The sequence below is a fragment of the Peromyscus californicus genome, unplaced genomic scaffold, assembly GCF_007827085.1.
Source record: "Peromyscus californicus insignis strain IS unplaced genomic scaffold, ASM782708v3 Scaffold_12__1_contigs__length_115047231, whole genome shotgun sequence".
In the NCBI taxonomy this organism is placed as follows: Eukaryota; Metazoa; Chordata; class Mammalia; order Rodentia; family Cricetidae; genus Peromyscus; species Peromyscus californicus.
Window position 1 is genome coordinate 95,971,768 of NW_026294413.1, and position 17,065 is coordinate 95,988,832.

The 17,065-nt window shown below is 45.6% G+C and overlaps 1 protein-coding gene across 3 annotated transcripts in view; it reads left to right on the plus strand.

The window, feature by feature from the left end:
* The window catches only part of Grid1 (glutamate ionotropic receptor delta type subunit 1), a 727,989-nt gene extending 711,850 nt beyond the window's left edge, over nucleotides 1-16,139 (plus strand). For 2 of the 3 annotated variants that reach the window (XM_052733985.1, XM_052733986.1), the window contains 2 exons: nucleotides 4,825-5,065; nucleotides 15,400-16,139. In XM_052733985.1, coding sequence (XP_052589945.1) covers nucleotides 4,825-5,065; nucleotides 15,400-15,828 — 670 coding nt within the window. In that variant the 3' untranslated portion in view covers nucleotides 15,829-16,139. Of the gene's footprint in view, nucleotides 1-4,824; nucleotides 5,066-5,320; nucleotides 5,412-15,399 lie in introns of all 3 variants that reach the window. The other variant, XM_052733987.1, reaches the window with a different exon arrangement.
* Nucleotides 16,140-17,065: the final 926 nt, after the last annotated feature.

Here is a 17,065-nt window from a genome sequence, read left to right on the forward strand (position 1 = left end):
CTCTGTAGAGCAGATGGTAAGGGAGCCCATAAGGCCAACATAGCAGCAACACCCAGTGAATGAGTCTCAAGACAGTGCTCATGGGTGTATGGGACCCATTAATGGGAAGTTGGAGGCCCATGAGCCAGCACTGCTCAGTTTTCTTCTGTAAGTCTGCAGAAATGAGTCAATATACTGGAGAAAGAAGAGAGGGGATATTGAGTAGATCTCTACTGTGTTATCAAATAGTCAGCACAGCAATAAGGTTGGGAATACCCAGATTGGGTCAGTTGAAAATCCTCAAGGAAAAGTTGAAAATCCTCAAGATGGAGAAGACAGGCATGAGTCAGTTGAAGTGGTGTTGCTCCCCTCCACTACCAATAGCCTTGCTGCATGCAGATGTAAGTGGCCCTCTGACTATCAGCCTCCACCCACAGAATACTCTAACTGCTGGACCCTGCCCCCACCCTACAGAGTGAAAAGCCCAATAATCTCTGGACTTGAAGTTCCACCAATCTCCACCCTAGAAAGTTTTACTCTGAAAAGTTCCACCCCCATTCCCAAGAAACTCTGTATACGTCCTGCCTTCTGTTCAGTTCTCTGTTGTTTCTTGCCCAAGCAGAGGCAGCCACCGTCCTGTTTTCTTTTCCTTCCCAGTAAATCTCGTGTGAGGTTTGTTGTGCAGTGTGACTTTGTGGTATTCCTTGGCTCCCGACTGCCAGGACACTTTTCCATCCATACCATAATGCTACAATAGAAGAAGTTAGATATTCTTTATAGGAGTTCAGAGGTTAGTAGACCACAGCCAGCATGGGGGTGGGGGGTGGGCTCCAGAGAGGAGGCTAGCTGTGAAACGGTCTATACTGATCTTTCTACTGCATTGCTATGGAGTCCTTATGAAAATCCCTCTTGGGGCTCTGTGGCCTCTCCCTCCCATTCCAGTGGTCACCATAAACAAAATTGAAATATCCTCTTTCAAGAAATAATTTACCCCTCTTAGTTTCATCAGAAGACTGTGGGTGCCAAGGACTATGTTGACCTCCCGCAATATTATCATATGTCTCCATAGCACAGCCTCCCCAGGAACTGGTAGCATCCCTCCTTCCAAAAGACAGATATCTGTCTTTCAGGGGACTTCTCCAGTCTTTATCTCTACCTTTCTGCTGTCAATAGGTCTAGAAGAGGCTCGAGCCCATTGTAAACTGCCTTTAGCTTGAATGTGCCTCATAGAAGTGAAAGGGCTAAGTCAAGGGGAAGACACTATGTCATTTGAATAAGGCCGACACTGTGTAACCATCAGATCCCAAGCCTATCTGGAGCTTCTGTGGTTGCCTTTCTCTTTATCCTAGGAGTCGAGCTATTTCTTTGCTTCAGCAGAGGCTAGGATACAGATATAAGTGTATTTGTTGTGGGGTATGTGCTATAACAGCTTTGCAGACCACAGCATGCAGAGTAGGCGTTCAATAAATGTTTCGCAGCTTAATAGCCATTTATTGAGCACCTACTGTGTAGCAGGCTCTACAACTATTGAATAAAGGAAAGCACCTGCAATTATATCTGTCTGGAAAATAGAACAACCGGCTTTAGGAAATGGCTATTATCGCTCTGGTTCCTCCTAAGTAGGAAGACGATTGTTATAGTGCACATTACTTTAGCCTTGTTCTTGAAGGCACTCTGTGCACATGACTTGTTTGTCCTGTTGATTCTATATTTATATTTTCTTGTTTGTTTTGTTTTATTCTGTGTTTTCCTGTAAATTGCCATGTATTCTTTCTGAAATAAGACTTGCCATAAAAAAAATGCATGCAATTGTAAGAAGAAAAAGTCAGAAGATGCAAGCAGCATATCTGATGTTGCCCAGACACTGGAAGATCGGATCCTATGGTCTTTTCAGGGCCTTACCATCTCCCAGGTCAGAACTTGACCTTTGGAGAACAGCCTGTTGTCACAGAAAGAGCATGGCCTCCCAGATCATTAATGGCCCAGAGCTGAAGAATAGCATTGACACCCTCTAATTGCAGCTTTGGGCGAGCGAGTCAGGTAGATCCTGTGCTTAGGCCTTCGGGAAGTAAGACAGGCATATTAAGCATTGCTCTGCATGCAGTTGGGCAGATTCAAGCAGTGCAAATGACTTGTCCCTACAGTGTTCTCTCAGTAAGAGGTAATTCCTGGGAAGACTGACTTGATAAGAAGTTGGTTAATATGGCCATCTGATTGCACAACTACGAACTAGCTTTTATGGAATCTGTTACTACTCACCGGGTTGTAGGATAATGGCCACTGAGATGGGTACCTTTACTTAATCTCAGATATTGGCAATGGGAGAGCTAGGTTTGAGACATTCAGAATCTTTAGAATTAATCTCTATCAGTGAAAAGTCTGTATCTATAACCACAAAGCTCTGATTTCTTCATGGTAAGCCGGTAGTTCAGTCACCAGCCTCCCAGACAGTCTGAACGTCTGCCCACATATCGGTTTCTGTAACTTACATTAAGCTCACCCTACTCATCTCGGCCACCAGAGACTGAATGAAGGCCAGTGGACAGCCACCCATGCAGCTTTCCGGGATGACCAAAGCCATGCACGATAGTGAGGTGGATACTGTAGCTGTCCAGTTCACTGTGCACTGTGCCATTACAGAGAGCTGCGGTTCTCGGGGCCATTCTGAGCACAGCCACAAAACACACAAGTGCACATGTAAATGAGTGACCTCAGGGACTGTGTCCTTTCAGGCGTGGCCGCATTCTAAGCCTTTCGGTGTTATCATCGCTCTGCTTAACTTGCTGGATGTTTTTATCATCTCACCACGGCCCTTTCAGCTTAGTTTGTTTTCATTATTCAACAAATACATTCACACATTCATTGACAGAACAAATATCTGATAACAAGTAGCCTTTGTTTTGATAGCTACTAAGCTTGCACACGGAAAAACATGGAAAGTTACTGCTCTACTCATTAGAATGGGAACCACAAATCAGGGAGGCTTAGCAGGATTTGGCGCTCATCCAGTAACACACAGATGAGATCAAAGCCTACTCTGTACTGAGCTGGGTCCTTCCCAGACAATAAGCGGCTACCCCATGCTGGGCCCATGATAGAGACCGGACCTGGGATACTCTCCGGCTTGTCACCCTTTCCGTTCCTCGGATGCAGACCCATGTATGGTGTGTGGGCCCAGCCTCAGCCCTGTAGAGGGAAGTCCAGTGCAGAGACTACAGCACTGTCCAGTTGAGCTTCTGCAGTTCATTAGCTGCACATACCCGTGAGCCAAATACATCTCCATGGACCAGACTCAAAGATAACTACTTATCAGGTGGGAGGGCTTTTCTATTTTGAGTCTGTAAGCCACCCGTTTATACCTGGCTGGCTCACTGTATAGAGCTCTAGGTTACAGAAGGAATGCACGAAACATCACCATGGTGGAAGCCAACATGAGGAATTGTCCCACCATTGTGCACCCAGACTCCCTCTGGCACCCTGTCAGAGCTCACGTCTCAGTCTGTCTGTTTTACTGTCTTCATCCCATGCCATCCTCTTCCTCATTCATTCACTCTGCAGCTTGACGTCTGTGTTGTAGCTGATTAACTGCAATGAGTCCTTTGTACCAGGCAGGACATTCACACATCATCCAGTTTCAGTGGGTGCCAACCTCAAAGGGACTATGGGAAGGTATTTCATTTCTCTGTGCCTTGATTTCCTTCTCTGTAAAGTGAGACAATAGGAATAACAGTCCCAGCGGGTTGCCATCCAGGATTCAGAAAGATCTCCTGAGTAGAGAGGATAGACTCACCCTGCACACAGAAACAGCTAGCCCCCCCCCCCCCCCCATGGCTTCATGGTTCCTCATCCTTCAGGTTTTCCGTCACCGTCACCATCACCGTCACCATCACCGTCACCGCTTTCTCCTCCATAGACTCCTCTGTAAACCTCCAGTTAGAAACCCCGCATGTGTGTGTCTCCCTGGCATGTCTGCTCTCCTTTCCTTGTGTTCACCACAGCTTCTGTCTTCACACTGATTGTCGTTGTCGTTTCAGTGCTGATCTCGGTGTCTTTAGACTACCAGCTTAGCAGCACTGAGCATCACTCTTGGCACAGTGATGAAGGAGAATGCGAATCCTGGTAGGACAGACAGGCTAGACAAATGGAGTTTCCCTTTTCTGAAATGGATGGGACAAGAAGAGTTTAAGAGTTTGGATTATTTTTTTTCCGATTTGTAATATTTACATGTATGTAATGGGATAATTTGGGGATGGGGCCTAAGTATAAACAGGGAATTCATTTGTGTTTCATATGTATCATATACATATAATCTGTAGGTAATCTTATGTTTTAAATAAGTTTATGCATGAAATGAAGTTTGTGTTAATTAACACGTAAGTGGTCAAATGTGGAATTTTCCATTCATGCAGATATGCAAAAAGTTTCAGATTTTGAAGTATTTTGAATTCCAGGTCCTTGAATTAAGGATGCTTGACTTTCAGATGTTAAAATTTGACTGAGATTTTTTTTATGACTGCAAACATACTTAATCTGCATTCTGGAGGTTTGCCTAGTTCATTTCTGTGTGTCCCAAGTTTATCCTGAGCACTTTCTCTGCCATCCATGTGAGGGACCTGACATGCTTTGCCACCGAACCTTTTGCCACTGGTTCAGGAGGGAGAGGAAAAGCCTATTCTATGTTCTGAGAGAAGCACTTGTGGTGCAGGGTGCAGAATGCACTGTGGAAGAACCTGCATCTGAGACTTGCTATGATGGTTCGGTGTAAGCATGGCGCGCTGTTGATAGGACCCAGTAGCCAAGCTGATGAAGTCAATGGCTATGGCTCACCTGTGTTGTGTCTTACAGGATCCTGGAGCTGCAAGATACAGGGGACCTGGATGTGCTCAAGCAGAAGTGGTGGCCACACACAGGCCGCTGTGACCTCACCAGCCATTCCAGTGCCCAGGCTGATGGCAAATCCCTTAAACTGCACAGCTTTGCTGGGGTCTTCTGCATTTTGGCCATTGGCCTCCTTCTCGCTTGCCTCGTGGCTGCTCTCGAGTTATGGTGGAACAGCAACCGGTGCCACCAGGAGACCCCCAAAGAGGTTGGTGTCCTCATAGTCTTGCCATAGTACAGAGGCAGGGTATGTCCCTGGGCTATTTATTTGGTGGGTGGTTTTCTTCCAGTTAGTATTTATCAGAGTCACCTTGACTAGACATAGCAGCATTGTATATTGGGGGAATGTGTCATATTTCATTGTGTTTTTAAAGAAAGAGAGAAAATGTAGGGGATGTTTTCATGTTTGAACAAAGTGCCAAGGGACCAGCCACGGCCACTAAAGTCCTGTATTTATCTGTAGAGCAGGTACAGCGTGGGCAGCGCCAGAGAGCCCTTCCCCACCCTGCCCCGCTCATGTGCTTCCACCCTGACCTGGAGAGACCACCTGTAGGGTAAGAGAGGAGCCCGCATTCCTTCTTGGTTCTCTTTGGTGTCTCACACAGAGCCATAGGCCCCATGACCCCAGTAAGCAAGGGGTTCCTGACCCCCCTGTCTCCCTTTCTTTCCTCTGGCCCTCATTTGCACGAGGCCTAGCCTTACCACTGTGGGAGACACTGGAGCTATGTCCAGACTCTAGGTTCTGGGTGCTTCTCTCACTTTGTATACCAACCATTGCTAATTCTGTCCCTTGACACGTCCATCTTGTTGGGTATTTGTTCTTCAAGGCCCTTTCCTAATTTGATTTTTTTAAATGAACCCCCTCTCCTAAAAGAGGTGGCTAAAAAGTGTCACTTTGTGATGATGCTCTGCCAGCAGAAACATGTCCATGGGCATCTATCTATAGGACAAGCACAGGCACTCCATCCATTTGTGCTAAACACACTGGCTTCATCAAGAGTCAGACTTTGGCTCATAGACTCTTCAGAGGCCTCTGGAAATAAATCTCAGATAGGAAGCTGTAAAGCAGCTGGCATTCTGTCCAAAAGCAATTGTTATTAAGAACGTTATGTCCCTAGTTTCATTTTTACTGGAGGCTCAGGTGACACACAAGTTCATTAATTGGCTGCAGAGGTGGGAGGTCAAGGAGAAAAGCAAAATAAACCAGGGCAGGAAACACAAATGGGCAGGGGGAGGAGAGAGCTGCATGATCTCCCTCCGCCTGGTGGGGGGCTGGGAACTGGTACCTCTGAGCAACAAAGGCAGCTCAACCTGTTTCTAGAACTGCCATGATTGGATGGCTGCACCTTCCTCCATCAGTCTGCAAGGGAGTCCCTGACAGGAAGGCAGTGGCTGTCTCCCTGCCCTCTGACTCACCACTCATTGAAGTCAGTCAGCTAGGTGCTTTTCTCTGGGATGGCAGGCACTGCTGAGTCAGCACTGAATTATCCCAAGGAAGGGAGGGAGGGAGGGAGAGAAGGGGAGGGAGGGAGGGAGGAAGCCTGGCTTCTCTACCATCTTGAATGCTCTCTTGTCATCCCTGAAAACCACAGGAGGGAAAAGGGGGGAAGTTTAAGGAAAACTCACAAAAAGGAACAGTTAATGGCTCTATCCAAAGTTGTAGTTTGTTAAGTTGGGAAATAAGTATATTTTTAAAAGTTTTTTATATTTAAAAAAGAAGGGAGCCTGACTTACTAATGAACAGATGAAGAAGAGTCCCCGGTATCCTTAGCAGCTACAGATCTTGTCAATTCTCCCCAAACCCAGGACACCTTTCCTGCTATCACCACCCAGGTCTCTGTATATAAGAGCATCTTTAGACAAGCGTGGTGGGTGGTCCTAGAGCCCCTCTGAGTCAGAAGATGTAAGATAGGAACCCAGGTCTCTGTACATAAGAGCATTTTCAGGCAGGCATGGTGGGTGGTCCTAGAACCTCTTTAAGTAGGGAGATGTAAGATAGGACAAACAAGAATGGCTGATTGACCCACATCCTGTCCTCCCCTGTGTTGCTTGCTTGTTTGAGGTCTGGCCTTTCTCCTCAGACAGCCTTTTGGCTTCCCCTGTACAAACAAAACCCATGGGTCAGGTTAGCAAGGGAGGGTTATTTTCAGGTGGGTGTCCATTGCAGTGGCACGGAGATGTCTCTCCTGGCTGATGTGGGCAGTGACCTGGGCTCAAGTTCATTGTGGTTTTTTTTTTTTTTTTCTGGGGGGCTTTGTGTACTTTGAGTCTTTTTTAGTCTTACCCCTTCATACCCCCGAGTGCAGTAATATTCCAGTTGTGGCCACACAGAATTATTGAGAGAGACAGAGACACAGAGACAGACAGAGACAGAGAGAGACAGACAGAGACAGACAGACAGAGACAGAGACATAAATAAGAGGTTTCACACAAAAAAGAGAAGACAGAAGACCAAGATGGCCAGCTTGTGGAAGCACAAATTGTTGCCTTCTTTCTGGGAAGCTCCTCCTCTTGCTTTCTCCCTTCTGCATAAATACCCTCTTGCTGATCGAAGAGAATACACTTCCAAGCAATTTGCGCTTCCACAATGTGAGCCTCCTTGCCTGGCTGTCACTCTGCATCCAGACAGAAGACAGAATGACAGAGTCATAGGGGAAGCATAGTAGCTCCCTCCCCTCCCCCTCCTGTTGCTGTTTAAAGGGGCTGCTGGGGAGCTTTCCCCTCTTTTTATAGGTCCCCAACTTCCAGAGGACATTTGTCCCATTTCCCTCCTTGCTTCCTTTAACAATCATGCCTGTATGGAACCTTCTCCTCCCTTCCAGGGTACTTCTTTACCTCTTGGGCAGCTACAGCACAGCTCACCAGTCTCTATCCTGGAGACTGGGCTGTCCTGACATAGCAATGAGAACCACCAGTGCACAAAGGGGGCCCAGCCTAGCCAGCACATGGTGGGGCTACTAGGAATTAGGGTGTATGGAAATTAGTGAAGATTCTTGGGGCTTGAGGATGTGAGTGTGGAGTGTTGAGAAACTGGTAAAAAATTGTTGAACAGGAGATGAGATGGAGAGTTGTATTTTGGACAAGGTAAACAAGGGGTTAACAGGAAGTAAGGGCAGGACAGAGAAGCCAGAAGAAGCATCCAAGGAAGGAGCATGGGTCTACATCCAATGTCTTAATGCCAGGGCAAGGGACTTGAACCTCATCATCTACGAACAGAGGATAGAGGTGAAATGGCAATCTTTTAGAATTATATCTTGAAAACTGTGGTGAAATAATCAAAGGTATTTAATTTAGATCCCCTTCACATTGCTGCTAGCCCATGTTTTATGGAGCAGCATTGCAATTAGGTGAGGTGGTCTGGAAACTCTTGGAATGTTTCGTTTTGGGGATGCTGGCTATATTTCTTAAGAGCTGAAAACCTGTCTTTGGGTGGAGCCCGAGTTGTGTTTAATGGCTTGTGCTGTGATGTCCTCAGAGTTTAGACACCTTTTTGGGGAAGAGTAGTAATGTGCATTCAACCTCTTAATATTCATGTGCATTTGAGCTCATATTTTTTCTGAGGAATCAGACAATTATGTAGTTACCCAATGCAGGTGAGTGCACCAAGCTCTCGGGAACGCAGTAAAGAGCCACCCGCTAGATTTATGGGGGATGTGGAATCATTGCTCCGAGAATGAAATATTCATGAAATAAAGATGAGAACTGCACAAATGGGAGCTGACATGAGGGTTGAGGGATGAATCATCCGTCACTGGGCTGGAAGTTGGAATTCTGGTTTCTCCCCGTCTTGCTTGTCCTGCCCCATGTTTCCACGGCAGACAGGGCTGATGGAGGCCAAAGTAACTGGACAGCAAGTGGCAGCGCAACAGCATCCTCTTTGTTCTGTGTGGATGCCCTGCAAAGTTTCTTCCCTGTGGGGGAATACTAGGAGTCCTCTCTTCAGCTCATACCCTGCTTTGCCTCCACTCATATGCTATACAAATTGCAAGCTGTCTTCTTAACCCTTGTCAACAACATTTAAGGAAGGCTTCCTTATTACTGGAAGAATGCTACTCAGAAATGACAAGAACAGAGCTGGCACATGGATGATAGATCTGCCTTCCTGCACCTGCTACCTCCCAGAGGTAGGCTTCACACAGGGCAAGGACGCTGGGCTTTCTTGGGGTAGACAGGATCATGAATTTCTACCTAGTATTTTCCAGAAGATTTTGATAATAAGGGATGAGACTCAATTCTTCTCTGGGTCAGATTCTAGAAATGTATCTCAGAACCCTGGTTTTTGTCTTCTGTTGAAAACCAAGACCAGCTGTTAGGCAGTTTAATACATTGCAGAAATTAGCCCAGGGCCTCCCAATAAGAGGGCATGGCACACTTACACACCACTGAGTATCTCAGAACCAGGTCTCTGGCAAAGCCACCTCTGCCTGTGACCACTGCCCATCTCCTTTGTTATCGGTAATTTTTTTACCTGTGTCTGCTTCAAGCCTGCCTATATCTCCTTCCTTCTGCATTTGAATCACTTTGCCCACTCTCTGGAACACGGGAGCTCTCGTTAGGAGGTGATGAATATAATTGAGGTATTGAACATTTTCTATGTGCCAGGAACCAAAGATGAATGTTTTACCAAGAACATTAGCTCATCTGGTCATAGGAGCTCAAACATATTTATTGAATGAATGAACCAGTCTGGGACCTGTAAAGAAAACGTTATTAAATGTTAAATTGTTGTATAATCATTGCAGCTGGATCAATGACTTTCAATTTTGGCTGCATATCAGAGATGATTAATTCTGGAGCTTTTGAGAAGTACTGATGCTTGGGCCCAGTCTCCATAAGGTCATATTAAAAGGATCTGGAAAACTGTAATTTACAAAATCTCCACATTCGTTTCTGATATCCTGCCAAGGGTTAAAACCTTCCATCATCTTTCTACCAAGGTGTCCAAGAACCTTCCATGATGAAGAAGGTGAGCCATCATGGTAGAAAAGAACCTCAGGATTGGATCTAGGTGGATATGAGTACTGGTCTCAGTGCGACATTCATCATGTGTCACCCTGAGCAGGCCACTTCACTGCTAGTCTCAGTTTATCCCTCTGGGGCCTGCTGCTCCCACTTGATGTGTGAAGGGCTTATTTGATGCCTCTCATTTCCCTGACCAGAAAAACTTGAGAGGGAAGTGACCAGACACTCTCCCATAATGCTTCAGAGAATGATTGATCATTCCCTGAGCTCATTTAATTGTCTTGAAATTCAACCTCTTTGTTTCCACCTAATCATAACTCTCAGACCCAAACCCAATTTCTAGCAACATCCAAGAGGATTGTGTTGGTGGCACCACTCCCATCCATTGGGTCCCATTAACCACTTGGTGGGGTCTCAATGATAACAGGAGAACGCTTCCAACAACCATCCAGGTCAGGTGTGAAGTCCCTGAGCCCTGGTTTTATTCCTGCCCACCTTAAAGTGGGAGCTGTAGGATTCCAAACAAAGTCAGTTCTAATGAGTCCCACGTGTAACATGCTGTTACATAGATGATAGTTTAGTTAATTACCGTTTTCCAATACACTGTATTATTTCCACATTGGTGAACAGCGGCTTAATTACAGAACTTTATCTCTGCTAGACAATGCCTGAGAGAGGTTCCCTGGTAACCTCTGTTTCTGCATCTGTCGTCATCCTTAACACAGGGTGAGGATTGCAGAGCTAGAATGCAGAAGAAGATTTGTGGGTAAATGCAGTCAGTGAATTTTATGTCATATTCAGGGATGTTTGACTAGGTCAGTTGCCTGCAGTAGATTAACGAAGGCAGCCATACGTTCCCAGGTCTCTTTCCACAGCTGCCATTACCCGGCTGAACACTGAAGCCTTGGGATAATGAGGATGTAAACTGATGTAGTTCACATAAAAGAAGCCCATTATTTGATTTGCATAACATTATAGAATGCATCATTTTGTCTGAAAGAGGGATAATTATTCATGTCTCTCCTGCCACTTTCCTTGCTCAAGCTGATTACTTCTTCATTTTCTTTCCTTGGCCAGAGACATACAAGATCCAAACAGACATGACTTTGCATGTGCTAATCAAGAGAACAAACCTTGAAGGGCCCTAAACAAGATGGTCTTGTGCTTCTTGCCTCTTATGTTCTGACTCCCAGACAAACAGCAGGAGCAGGCATCCTAAGGCATGCTAAGCCTCTGAGGCAGGCTGCACTCAGTTTCCAGGGAGGTCAAGATGCATTTATGCCAGTTGATTTTCTCGTAGAGTCAACCAACCAGTACAGGATACTCCTGATGGACCCCTCTTCTCCCAGGGTTTATCTTGGTCTTGATGCTACTGGGAAAATGGAATTTGAATAGAAAGAGGGCCAACTGATTTGAGGAAGCTGGATTCTTGACAGCCATTTGGCCTGGGAAGCTCTCTCTGGAAAATTTCTTCAATTGCTGTGAACATTTTCTGTGTATCCTGACATAGAAAGGCTAAAGGCTAATAGATAAGCACAATTGGGAGTTGATCTGCACTGCATGGCTTCACACTCCTTACAACTGATTCATCCATCCTTAATTTGAGGCAGGGAAAAGTATGCTAGGTTAAGAAACTGTTCAAGATCTTTCTATTAGGTTAGACAGAAAGAGTCAGCCAACACAGATTACACTACACGTTTGTTGTTGTTGTTGTTGGTGGTGGTGGTGGTGGTGGTGGTGTGTGGGTGTGGGTGGGGTGGGTGAGTGGGTATGCTTTATTGTGTTTTGTTTCTTATATATTTTTAAGATAGAACATGAAGGTGGGTGGGTACTGAGGTGGAGGAAGATCTGGAAGGAGTTGGGGAAGGGAGAAGAATATGATTAAAATATATTGTATGAAATTCTAAAAATTTAAGTTAAAAAAAGAGAAATACACATCCTTGGGTTAGTCTTTAATGCTTTGATGGTACCTGACCTTGCAGCTGTATTAAAAGGCTAAGTTTATCTGTGCCCTACTGCTTCCCATTTCGTCCTTGAATATTAGTGTGGATGGTGTCCAGATAAGAGGCCTCCTTTGCTCTCATTTTTCATCATGGGACTTTGGTGGAGACACCACACCAAGCTGTGTTTGTTTCTCTGCCATTGGGTAGAGAGTGTTGTTTTCTGTCTGTCAGAGACCCTCAGATCCCTGTCTCCCTGGGGCATTCTTATACAGGAAGTTATCCCATCTCTCTATTTCCAATGTCTGAAAACCAGGAAGTACCTCCAGAGCACCTGCCCTGGCCCAGTACTTAGCTGACTATGAGTGAAAGGTCAGGGCTCTCCCTTCAGCTATCAGAATCCAGAGTGACACAGCTGGAACTGAGACGACGTGATCCCTGCCTGCTGCGAATTAGTCCACCGGGTAACAATTTTCTTCCATTCCTGATGGGTGCCTTACAGTACAAAATTATAAAACAGAAAGGAAGAGAAGGCAAGGTTATGTAACTAACTAACCAGTTCTTTCAAGGAAACCCCCAAACACCATTCATCAGTTTTCCTTCTATGGAAACCATAGGCTGTGGTGAGGACACCTGACTTGTCTAGTCTTCTCCAAGTTATGTGGCTGTAGGGAAGAGAATATTGTTGCCTCAAGCCCTAGAAGCATCTGCAACTCTATCTCAGTGTCTCCACCTTCCACCCTTGTACATTTTGGGATGAAATAGTCTGTGAATACAAACATTCACCCACTGAGTTGTGACACTGACTTGCGTTGGTTCAGACAAAGGGGCCATATTTAGAGCTGCATGGGAGATCATGGTAGCTGTGAAAAGGCTGAAGATACAAGTTTGATGATGAACAGAGCCAGGGCTTGCCCTGAGGCCCAGGCCTGGAGAGCCTGGGAGCAGAACAGACAGTGGGGTGTGGCACCCCAGCTCCTGGATGAAACTCCAGCCATTCTCTGTCTGAGTCTCTTTGTTGAGGATTTTCACCATGCTCTAATGTTCTTGTTTACATGATGGTTCAGTCTGTTCACTGGGAAATGGTACCTGCCACCCACACCTTAACAGAGTGAAGACAGCAAGTAACTCTCCAAAGCAAAGGAACCATGGGTTAGTTAAGAAGTCATCAAAATTGAGGAAATTCAAGTCACCAAAACCTCCAAATAATAAATATAAAATACTATCTTCAAAATTGTATATGAAGAATGGAAACATTTTTCTTTATACAAAGAAAAGAAAAACCAAAAAGACAGATAACTCACACATTGAGAAGAAAGTTGCACAGAACTAGCTCAACCATGGTACAAAATAATGAACAAATCACTTTGATTTGGTTTGCTATATATAGATTATTCTTAATGTACCATGGTTCAACTATGAGACTTCATGTTTACCATGGTATAAGAGCAACATGCACTCAACAGAAACTACACTTCAAGTTTTTAATCTTTGCTTGGACAAACACTATGTGGTCCTATTTCTGACAACACTGAGAAGTAGCAGAGTCACAGTCCCAGCTAGCTGTGGAACACCAGCAGAAAGTACCAATGCTCTACAGTATGCCATGTTGTGAAAGCGAGGATGCCAGGTAGTTAAGGTGATTACATTGTTGGCTTATGATACTTTCAATTTACTGCGAGTCTGTTAAGATTTAACATTGTTAATTGAGGAACACCTACAGCTTACACATTTTTGAAGCAGCTAACAAAAGAATCTCATGAATGGTATTGAGCTAGACAAAGTAGAGAATAACATTAGCACCCATTTCTCCCCACTTTTCCTATGGCACTTGCTAATCAGAAATATTCTTATCCCAGAAGCAGCCTCCCAGCACTGATGAGCTAAGTCATACCTCTTGGAGGGTTCTGATCACTGGAATCCTGGGTGGTTTTCAGTGGCTATCCAGCTACTTCCAATGTCATTTCCATTTATGACACCAAGCTGATTTCCACAATGCTCCCTCACCCTCTGACAAGTATGCTCCTTTGTTATTCAGTCTCCTTCTGGCCTGAAGTGAGTTCCTCACTGTCTTATGGAAGTTGTCAGTTTTCTTGCTGTGGGAGATGTTCTGGAAACCACCGTACATGCCTTACCAGAAGCTAAGCACAGTATGCCAACTATGAACTCATGGGCATTTAGACAGTGGAGATCTACTTTTCTCCATAGCAGAGACTGTTGAGACAAGGAGTGAATTACAGGACACTTTAGTTCTTTGCCCACCTGAGAAATACTGTCTTGAATCTTCCTAATAGTGGCTTTGTGATTGCCATCATGAAAAAGGAGGAGGGCTTATGCTCTTGATTCCAAGTGGCCTCCTAATGGGGAGCCCTGTCCCTTATCCCTAGGAGCTCAAGGCAATCAATCACTGGGATAACCTCTGCTTTGCATAGTAATTTCTTCTTTTTGGAATCATGTCAAGGCCTCTACATCTCTTGGTATTTCAAAGATACTTAGCAATAGAACAGAGGTTCTATTCCTCTCTCCGACATATGCTACAAACACTAGACCACTGTCAAGATTGTATTTTAGAAATGAGCCTTGACGTGATATGTTTTCTTGGAGTCTGACATCAGAAAGGGCCAACTCTAGCCACCATCTTGCCCAGAACATTGACACCCACAGAGTCACAAATAGTACTGCAGTGTATACCCTCATTGGGCATCTGGTAGAGCTCTTTTCCTGGACACTTGTCCACTTCACTCGGGTGCGGGGTGGGACTGAGGGAGCAGGTGACATCTTCCTTGAGCTCTCAAGCATAGTGACTACCTTGATTCAGTCTAACATTGAAAATAGAGCATGAGTTAACAGGAGAATTACAGTAGACTTTATTTTCTTTTCTCAGCATATAAATAAACCAAAGGTCTTCTGTTATGTCCCTCACTGTGGTGAGACAGGGTCTTGGATGAGGATTGCCATTTGGGAAACCTCACACCCTCTTGACACCTCACTGTCCCTGCTCCTCTCCCCACTTAAAGACCCATGCCCTATAGTGCCCATGCCCAGATGGTGGTATGCTTACCCTCTGGGATGAACTAGAGATTCTACATAGAAAAAAACTAGGTTCCAGTGTTGCTTTTCCATATCTGACACTCATGGGGTTGGTGACTTATGAGGCCGTGGAATTATTCTAAACCTGCTCTTTGTGTAAGGCAGAGGTGACAGTATCAAGGCTAGGAAGGATGTTAATTCAAACTGCAAATGCATGGGGCATAGTAGGGGATCCAGATCATTCCTCTGTCTTCCTGGCACTGTATTTACCTCCTGTTTCTGCCGAATCTTCAACGCATCTTGTCATGGGGTTGTCCCTGTGTGTGTCAGGGATTCTAAGCTGAGGGCAGTGGCGGAGGAAAGAAGCTTCTGACACCTGCTGTCCAGGTGCTGTCCACCTGCTTTATAAGGATTAGTGTTCTCAAGTATGGAGTCCCTAGATAACCAAGGGTTGACCGACCATCTGATGGAGGGAAGATGGGAACCATGAGGGATACTCTGTCTGGCAAGCTGGATAGGCCTGGTGCCTCCAGGTATCCAGATTTTGCAGCACAGAGTCTTGCAGTCAACTTTTAGGATGTCCTTTCACCTTCCTGTACTCTTTCCTCAGGACAAAGAGGTGAATCTGGAGCAGGTGCACCGGCGCATAAACAGCCTCATGGATGAAGACATTGCTCACAAGCAAATTTCCCCAGCGTCCATTGAGCTCTCTGCCCTAGAGATGGGGGGCCTGGCTCCAAGCCAAGCTTTGGAGCCCACTCGGGAGTACCAGAACACCCAGCTCTCAGTCAGCACCTTTCTGCCTGAACAAAGCAGCCATGGCACCAGCCGGACACTGTCGTCAGGGCCCAGCAGCAACCTGCCGCTGCCGCTGAGCAGCTCAGCCACCATGCCCTCTATCCAGTGCAAACACAGGTCGCCCAACGGGGGACTGTTCCGACAGAGCCCTGTGAAGACCCCCATCCCGATGTCCTTTCAGCCCGTGCCTGGAGGTGTTCTTCCAGAGGCTCTGGACACGTCTCATGGCACCTCCATTTGACCGTCGCCTGCCCTCCTGCCCGTCTGCCCACCCACCCGACCAGCAGAGCTTTTTAATACAAGAAAATGACGACACAGACCACACACACACACACACACACACACACACACACACACACACACACACACAGAGACTCTTTCATTTTTCTTGTACATAAATGTAAATAATGACAGAATGGAGTGGGGTAAAAGTGTATTTTGAATATTCCCAATTTTCGAAGTCAGTAAAAAAAAAACAAAAAAACAAAAACTGTATGAATGACTTTGTAAATTTTGTTCTATATGAATAAAAAGGCAAATTACTTGTGATCATTCTGAAGTGCCAAAGGAGCCCCCTGTTCCTGGGCCTTTCCGAGGGCAGGAAGGACCATCTGAGAAGAAGCTCCTGGCTGCTGGGGAGAGGGAAGACGTGGAGGAGCCCCGAATGCTGCTTGCTGCTGTGCCCACAGCTCTCCCTCTTGTCCTTTTCTCACAAGTCCCTCATTCTTCCTTCGGTGTCCTTGGGTAGAGTCTGTGTGTATCTGAGTCTAGAGCCCATGTTGGGTGGACCCATCCAGTCCCTGAGCTGCAGAGTAACCTGCCCTATCATGGCCCTGGACTGTCAGGCTCAAGATGCTGAGGTCACTGTGTGTCACAGTGTATAGCATGTGACTGTCCCCAAGGCCTCAGAAAAGATGCCCATATTGAGGTCACAGTCTCTGAGGTTTTGATACCTGTGTGTTTATTAGGTTTTTTTTTTTTAACTCTTTTTGTACTTAGAAGAAGAATCAATCAGTGACAGACTATAGGGAAGAAGGGCAGACTGCATCTAGGTAGAGGTGGGACTGGCCTGAGTGGGACATCTTTGGTTATAGGTTGAATTTGTCATATAGATTGTAGGATGCAGGGTGAGAAACCAGGTAAAGACTGTTCACTTGGATTAGGGTCCATAGCTCTGAGCAAAAGAAAAAGTATAGTTACAGACACATGGAGTAGAAGCATCATGGACACAGGTAAAAGGCTTCCACTGAAAGGAGTTGGAGGACGTTTCTCCAAATGATGGAGAAATTGGGGATAAACAAGAGGGACCACATAGGGAAGGAGCTTGACTCTTTGGAGAAGCATATCAAAAGACTCCTGTGCCCTAATGAAGCTATCCTTAAAGATATGCCTTTAGCTCTTTATGAAGTCAGCTACACAGGACCAGATCTCAGCGCTAGCCCTTTCTCCAGACTTACTGTGTTTTCAACTCCAGGAAT